Genomic DNA, 8,693 nt, shown 5'->3' with positions numbered 1-8,693 from the left:
CCTGCTTAGCCATGTTTGAGATCTTACTGAGCCAAATCAACAATACTAAAGAGCATAAATAGCAGAGAAGACCTTGATATATCCAGGGCTAGATTTCACTGAGAAAAGAGCTGTTACACAATAGCAAGTTAAAGTGTTATTTGTTTTTGCGTAGTTCATGGCCAACCTTTGGACTCTGCTGTAATTATGACAAAGATGCTACATTATTGTTTTGTGATTTAGCATTTTAATTAAGATTAGTTAAATTATTTGAATATATTAACAATAATTTATTATTTTAAAGTCTTTCTGTGGCCCCTCTTGGAGGTTTGCTGAGGGGCCCTGGTTGAGAACCGCTGATATAGATATACTGAGAGAATAAAACATCAATAAAATGGTCATAAACAGGCTCAGAAGGAAATGTTTCATGTGATTTATCTTTGTAATATCTCTTTATATGGGATCATTTAAGCCCATTTCTAAACCTAACATTGAACACCTAAACACCTAAACCTACCCCTTACAGGAAACTTTCTGCATTTTTAGATTTTCAAAAAAACTCATTCTGAATTATTTATAAGCCTTTTGAATTACGGGGACACTGTAAATGTCCTCATAAAGCACCTTCTCGTTGTAATACCTATGTCATACCCATGTTATTATACAAATTTGTGTCCTCATAAACCACATAAACATGCACACACACAGACACACACACACACACACACACACTGAAATTATTATTATTTACAATTTAATTATTCTTACTTTTTAAATGTAAAATGAATGGCTCTTTATGAAGTGGCTATTTACACTTGTTGGCAGAAGCTATTTACACTAACTCCACCCACTAACATGTGATTGGCATAGTCAACATTACATAAGAGATTATTAAACAACAGCTCCAGTGGCACAGATTATAAAGCACCGCAGTATGCCTGCTGTAGTCTTTTTGATGCAATCGACCTGAGTTCGAATCCGCTTTTTGCCAAACTTGGTACTTATGTTATGAACTTGACAGTGTTTGCTGACATCTACCGGTCATTTTGGGGAGCTGAAGCATCTTAGAAAAGTAGTTATAACTATTACAAAATACATGAAATACCATTATTATACAATTAATAGTTAAAACATTTAACTTACTGCATAGGGGGATTTTTTTTTACGTAAGTGCTTGCAAGAAGTAGTTGAAAAGAAAAATCAAAAAGGTGATTTAAAATGACGAAAGATGCTGAGACAAAGTTATTCCACACACTGTAGGCTACCTCTTTTCCAGTGAAAACATACTGTACTTCACTGTAATACTTTGATCACAGACGTCTAGATATTTAATGTAATCTCTCCGGTATCGGGGACGCATCGTCGCATCTTTCAGATTGAGTCTTTGAAAAAAAAAATTGACATTTTTCTAACAATATTTCAGTCGACAATTTGCATGTCCTGTATTTTCTGTCGGTTGTTTAGAATCAGAAATGGCGATGCCCGATTCATGAACCAATCACTCGAGTCAGTGCTCTTCAATGAATCGCTTCCATTACACTCTAAAAAATGCTGGGTTAAATATAACCCAGCGCTGGGTTAAAAAGGGACAAACCCAGCTATTGGGTTGTTTTGACCCAGCAGTTGGGTTGTTTTGACCCAGCGGTTGGGTTGTTTTGACCCAGCGTTTGGGTTCAAAGCAACCCAACTGCTGGGTCAAAACAATCCAATAGCTGGGTTTGTCCCTTTTTAACCCAGCGCTGGGTTATATTTAACCCAGCATTTTTTAGAGTGTAGTTAGTCCTGAATCGGTTCATGATTCCATCTAAATTATCCGAAGTTCACTCACGGACTGAATCGTTTGGACCAAGATTTACACACATTTTAACGAGTGTGTGATACACACTTAGATTTAGTCTTACATAGAGCCTGAGTTTGAAAGTAATGGCGTTTGTTGAGCGCAGTTCTCCCTCGCTCTTTTCGCGCCTCTTTTTCCACACACGGCGGGTCACCTAATCCAATCATCTGGAGAGCCAATCATGCAAAAGGACCAGGATTAGCAAATTTCTCTGAGACTACCTGAAGATACGAGATTAGATTGATCGACAATTTTACATAACAAATCCTACACCTCTGAGAACTAAGTTTGTAGAGTAATCGGTTGAGACTTTTAAGATAAGAAATTTGACTTCAAACCTAATTGCTATTCCTTTAACTCAATATATTTCTTGCATGCTCATCATGAACATTGAAATAGTGACCTTTTCTTTCAGTGAAAAGAGATGGTAAAAAGTTTTCGTTTTTGAAATAAAAAACAAACAAACAAACTGTATGAAAGAGGATTTGCAACCCATTTGATTAATTTGATTGTGAAAAGTGAAAAGTCACAGTTAATTTCATAAGTTATTTTCAGATTTATTTAGATAAAAAGATTTACAGAGAGAAAAGATTTTTCTTTGTATATAAGGTGAATGAATGAATCACTCACAGGAAGTAAACAGTAATAAACCTGGGAGGCTTATTTTTTACACATGACCACTGAAGTGAACCGAAAAAATAATAATGAAAAAGTAAACAGACAAGGGGCCGAATGAAAAAAAAAATTATTAGAATATTTGGACTTTTAAAATTCATTTTTCACACCACATAAAGTTCAGAAGGCCAATATTAACCTCATCAATCCCTGATTGTTATCTCTTTTGATATGGTCGTGTAGCCAACACATCAATTCACATTATACGTTCCTTTTATTATCATGATAGTGTTTTATCTTTATTAGCTTGTAAAATGGATGCCACGTCTTGAGTTTTCAGCCATGCAATTCTGAGATGTCCCAGATCATGTTAAGAGGTACGTCCTTCATTCTTTCCTGGTAGACACGGTCAAAACATTGACTCTGAGCCACAGTTAAAGAGTTCTTCCAGTCCCCAACTGTTCCTGTAACACAGCAGGTTGCAAACATTAAAGGGATATGAAAAATCTGTCATTAATTACTCACCCTCGTGTCGTTCCAAACCTGCAAGACCTTCGTTTATCTTCAGAACACAAATTAAGATATTTTTGATGAAATCTGAGAGCTTTCTGACCCTGCATAAACAGCAATGCAACTACCATATTTCATGGCCCAGAAAGGCAGTAAGGACATTGATAAAATAGTCCATGAGGTATCAGTGGTTCAACCGTAATGTTATGAAGCTAAGAGAATATTTTTGTGCGCAAAGAAAACAAAAATAACAATTTTATTCAACGATTTTGTTCTCTTCCAGGTCATTCTCCGTCGCTATTCACGAGAGTACCACAATTTGTGTTCCGAAGATGAACGAAGGTCTTACTGGTTTAGAACGACATGAGGGTGAGTAATTCATTACAAAATTTTAATTTTTTGGTGAACTATCCCTTTAATATAACATTTTCCTATTGCTGCTGATATTAGACACTTATTACATTTATGAATAAATGTAACGTTAATAAATGTAATAATAAACGTTTAAATAATGTTTAAATAATACATGCAAAAATTTTATTAACATGAAGGTGACACATTTATATATTTGTATCTTGATGCTTTATTTGACACTACTTGTCTTACCTTTGCGCAAAAAAATTCCTTCTGGATGGTCTGTGGCATTCAGAGAAAAGGATTCATAGTTGGCCAAGGGGTCTTTCTTCATGTACTTGAACGTGGCTGCATCCACCACTTTATCAATCGCTGCATCTGACAGATTCTTTCCCACAAACTCACAGATTTTCACAACAACGGATCTGAGGTCCTGATAAAAGAATTGTGCATCTCATTATATATATATATATATATATTTACACACACACACACTACAGGGCTGTTGAATGCTTGAATCTGAGTGGCTGATGGAACGTTTTAAGGTCTGCAATTATTTTCAGGGAAACGCATGGCTAAAGTAGTTCCAGGCAGGTCTTGACTGCATTACATGTCCATATCACTTTACCAAATGATTTCAGTTATTTTGAAGGTCCTTACAGCCTACAAAAGCAAAATAACTAAAACCCACAATGACACTTACCAAGCAAATAAAAATAGTAAACAATAAGATAAAAAAGACAAATTATTTCCATAATTTTGCCACAATATTATGTTTTATTATTTATGGACACAAATACTATCTTTCTCTCACTCTCTAACAAATGCACACACATACAGTACGGACACACACTCACACAGAAACGTGTTGTCAGTGCTGCTCCGACGTTTTTTATCAGTAAATAGCTTCGCAACTTTTAAAGCTACAGAACATTTCTCACTATAGAGGTAATAACGGCGCTGTTCTTGAAGAAGATGAACTTACAGTTTCGCTAGTAGCGGAGACGCTGCTGACGTTGAGAGTCGCACAGACTCAGGTAATTCACACATGCTTAATCAATAACTTCATTATTAACTGCATTGTCTGCTATCAACGGCTCAAGCCTCCATTACTAGGTCTAAAATTATGTTTTGGAATTAGCAACCTCACCTCACTGGTGAGAGCCAAGGAGGAGCCTTGAGCAGGAGAGGACAGATGGAAACACAGGCCACAGCCAGGACTGCGCTCAGAGGCGACGACGGTGATAGAGGGGAAGCCTGCTGTGCAGACAGAGAGCTGAGGAGGTGGAGCAACGGATCAAGACATCTGCGACGGAGCCATAGCAATGATCGCCCGAGATGTAGGTGGGGATCCAGAGACCAGAGGGCGCGCTGGAGCGACTGAGGAAGGAAGGAATCCACAGCGGAGGTGTGGTGAAGTCCAACCCTGGTGGAGCTGACTGACCGAGGGAGCCCAGTGAGGCCGAATAGCCAATATAGTTCATGCCGGAATCGACAGTGGGAGTAGAACAGGTGTCTGGATGGCGGGATGAGGTGGAGTGGAGTCATCTGAAGCCGGAGGCAGAGTCACGGGCTCCTCAGGTGCAGGAGATGAAGACTTCCAGGAAGCCCGAGATGGAGCCCCACCACTGAACGGAGGTGAAACATAGGGACAAATTCCACAAGTATTGCCTCTGCAATTGATGAGACAGTCGACACGCACACCTGTTCGGAGGAGGTCCCCTTTGGCTTGCTGTTGGCATTGCTCTTTCTGGTGATGGCTCTGATGTCACGACTGAGGCATTATCTCCATCTGCGGTGGGCTCAGGCTGTCGCTCCTCGCAGTGGAGCACCCACTCCACATAGACCGCAAAGCTCCGTGCTCAAGGCAAAGCAGATGATCGGCGGCAGCGTGATCCATAGAAAAAAAAACACTAACAAAACGAAAATAAGAGTTTAAATGACACGCCACTACTGGTTTTCTTTGTGGACCAGTGTTCTGTCACACGGGCGGTTGTATAAACACATGAAGATGAAGATGAAGGCAAATATGTAATATTTAATAAATCTAACAGGTAATCCAACATGAACAGAGCAATATACAACACATCTAAGACAGATGACACCGGACAACTAGACTGTAACGGAACCAAACTTTAATACACATGATAATGAAACACACACACACATAAACATAAAGACCAACTAACTAAGGAAAGACAGTGCAAGCTAAAAAAAACAGGTAAGTATAAGCGTCCCGTGTAATTATTAGAATTGAATTGTTAGGTGTAATCACAACCATTCAACGGCCCATCGTCAATTATTCCTTACACAGAATTTACCGTTAACCATTTAACAGGTTTTTACTGTAGCATTTTTACAGTCTTTAACCGTTAAATTCACAGTCATTTTTTACAGTGTGCCTCATAAATATACATGCAATGATATACATTTGATCACATACAGAGGCTGAATGTTTACTAAGAAAAACCCATCAGTAAAATGCATCAAAATTAAGTATGAATGAAATGTGGTTCCTTCAGCAAACAGTAAAGCAGTATTCATATTCAAGATTTCAAAAATCAAACTGATAGTTTAGAGTACAGTTTAGATACTGTAGAGTGTCTAAGGTAAGTTTGTTGGAGCCTCAGTACATCTGTGCTTTATAAGCGTTCCTTTCGGCTGATAGTGTATGACTGTCCAGTTCTATACAAGCATTCACATTAAACACACACACACACACACACACACAAAAACACACACACACACACACACACACACACACACACACACACACACACACACACACACACACATATATACAGTACAATAACTCCAAAGAAAGTTTGATGGAAAGGTCAAGGGGTCAGCCAAACCTGTCTCACCTTAATCATTTCTTCATAAGTAAGGATCAGGATGTTGTATTTGTCTTTATTTGTGATCCATCCTTTAACATGGTCAAACCAACAGCCACCAATCACTACAAACCAAAAACAGCATTAGTGTTTTTCAAACTTCGCAACAGGTACAAGACTCTTTATTTTTGTACTAAGTTAACCTACACTGAGGAGTATATAAAAGTTATAGCACATTGTACTAATTCCAAATCACATAAATCTTAATAACTATCATTCATTATATATCATTTATAAGATATAATTTTTTATTAATGAGGGATGGAAGTGAAAAACACTTTATATTCAGATGTGCGTACACTGTAAAAAATTACCGTGAATTTAACAGTAAAAGACTGTAAAAATGCTACAGTAAAAACCTGTTAAATGGTTAACGGTAAATTCCCCTACTATATATGGTGAAAAACTGTATTGGACATTACATGTATTGGACATAAATTTTATGGTAGTATACCGTTTTTGGAAGTGAAAAATACCGTATAATTTACAGTGAATAACCGTAAATTGACATTCCCAGAATTCCCTGCGTTACATTTCAAATTTGATGTTTTTTTGTTGAAATAACTATGTTTTTTCTTATCAGTTTTGTATATTAGGGTTGTGTGTTACACCTAATGTTGTTAAATTAATGTTTATTGCATTATTTCAGTTTCATGTGTGTTACCATGATGGTGTTTAGCGTTTGTGTGAATTACACTGTGCACCTTCTATATATGTTATTATTTAAAAGCTGCTTGTGATGGGCTTTGGTTCATCATGTGACTTTCTCATCACCACCTGCATTTGGTGGTTATCAGTGTATTACAAAGGTACAAAACAGATTTCAGTACTTCAATAGGTTGGTATATTAACATTATATCAGTTAATGAAATTACGGTATTTAACTGTAATTTAAGTTAAAACTGTAAAACCTAAAACGTTGCTACCGTATTTTTTACGGTAAATTTTATGGATTTTTTTTTACAGTGTAGTTATTAAACAGGGTTTCTTTTACAGGTAAAATGTCCAAAAAAAAGAGATTTAGATTATACAAATTGCTCAGTGAGGCAACAGGGTCACAAGTTGAGAAGAAAGGGTATCAACTGCAAAAGACTTGAATTAGGTGAAGAATTAGGTATTAAACCAAGAATTAAATCATCAGGAACACTTCAGTCCTGTGCTACTATTTTCCAGAACTGCAAACTACTTGGAGTCTTCAGAAGTACCTTCAGAAGGCTCTCAGAGACTTTGCTAAGGTAAAGAACCCTGAAACTTGACCCCATCTAAAAAAACCGCAAGCTGAAGTGTTGTGAAATACATTAAGACACATTTTTAAACGCTTAATAGACAGATCGAGGTTGAGAGTGACTGTTAAGGGACCAGGACCACTTTCTCTTGCACCACAGAAATGATCTTCCAGAATGGCAGTAAGTTTTGAGAGTTAATTTTAAGTCTATCTCCTACTCTGAAAGGTCCATCTTGCTCATTGTTAGTAGCAGCTCACACCACAACTCCACGACTTAAACTGGTGCTGGTACCTCAAGAGTCACTCTCAGTCATACTGTCCACACTGTCAACTATCTGTCCATAAAACTTTTTTAAAAAATGAGTCTTCATGTATTTCATCTGTTTTGCAAAAAATGATATACTGTATAGACTTAGGCTGTATTGTTTTGGCTCTTACTGCATCCGGTGAAGAATTTTTCCAGCATCTCATTGACGCTCTCAGAAGAATCCAGGTTTTTCATATTGTTGGAAAAATGGAAATATGAAACCATGACGTCTTTAGGGTTTCTCATGACATAGATGACCTGACAGCAAAGACAGGCGTATTAAAACGTGCATAACATCGAGCCAGTTTATGAATCGATTGATGAACGCATACACACTTTTCCTTTTCTTTGCAGCATTTTGGGCATCAGCGGCTGGAGTAAATGTGAGCAGAAGAGTCTCGGAGATGGACGTGTGCTGTAATCTCTCCCTGTCATCCGATACTCCAGCCAGGGCATCTGCTCGTATGTGATTTGGTTGGCTTTGTCTGGGAAATCTTCAGCGTATATTAACGTCATGATCCGTTGGGTCCACACCGTACCTGAGAAACCGGCATAGAGTTAGTTATAAAATACATTGGGCTTGATTGAATAATGTTAAACATTTATGTTATTACATTGAACATGCATGTGCTAATGAAAAGTTCACACTTTTCCGTTATAGCTTAAATGGGCAAAGTCAAAGTATGCAGAAAGTTTGACTACAGAGGTAATTTATTTTACAAACATCTCACTTACCAGATTTGGGGAAGGTGACAACAAAGACATCATCATCCTTTGTTTCAAAATCCGCTAAACTGTCAATATATTCTGGAGTAAGATCATGATTTTCTGTCAAAGTTATGACAGTTCCTTTGTAGGTGAACATTTTGTCACTAAGCATTTTGTATTCCTGCTGAGCCATGTTTGAGATCGTACTGAACCAAACCAACAACACTAGTGAAGCGTAATAGTGGAGAAGACCTAGGGGCAGAT

At 37.5% G+C, this 8,693-nt stretch overlaps 1 protein-coding gene across 1 annotated transcript; it reads right to left on the bottom strand.

The window, feature by feature from the left end:
- Window positions 1–2,459: 2,459 nt before the first annotated feature.
- LOC107665518 (amine sulfotransferase-like) lies at window positions 2,460–8,693 on the bottom strand. The gene is made up of 6 exons (XM_016456428.1): window positions 8,457–8,693; window positions 8,058–8,260; window positions 7,853–7,979; window positions 6,160–6,254; window positions 3,548–3,728; window positions 2,460–2,895 (listed from the first exon to the last, which is right to left on the bottom strand). Exons 1-6 carry the CDS (start codon window positions 8,620–8,622, stop codon window positions 2,768–2,770), a joined length of 900 nt encoding a protein of 299 aa, XP_016311914.1. The 5' UTR covers window positions 8,623–8,693; the 3' UTR covers window positions 2,460–2,767.

The sequence above is a fragment of the Sinocyclocheilus anshuiensis genome, unplaced genomic scaffold (genome assembly GCF_001515605.1).
Source record: "Sinocyclocheilus anshuiensis isolate Anshui unplaced genomic scaffold, SAMN03320099.WGS_v1.1 scaffold543, whole genome shotgun sequence".
NCBI lineage: Eukaryota > Metazoa > Chordata > Actinopteri > Cypriniformes > Cyprinidae > Sinocyclocheilus > Sinocyclocheilus anshuiensis.
This window is presented reverse-complemented; position numbering and strand designations above follow the sequence as displayed.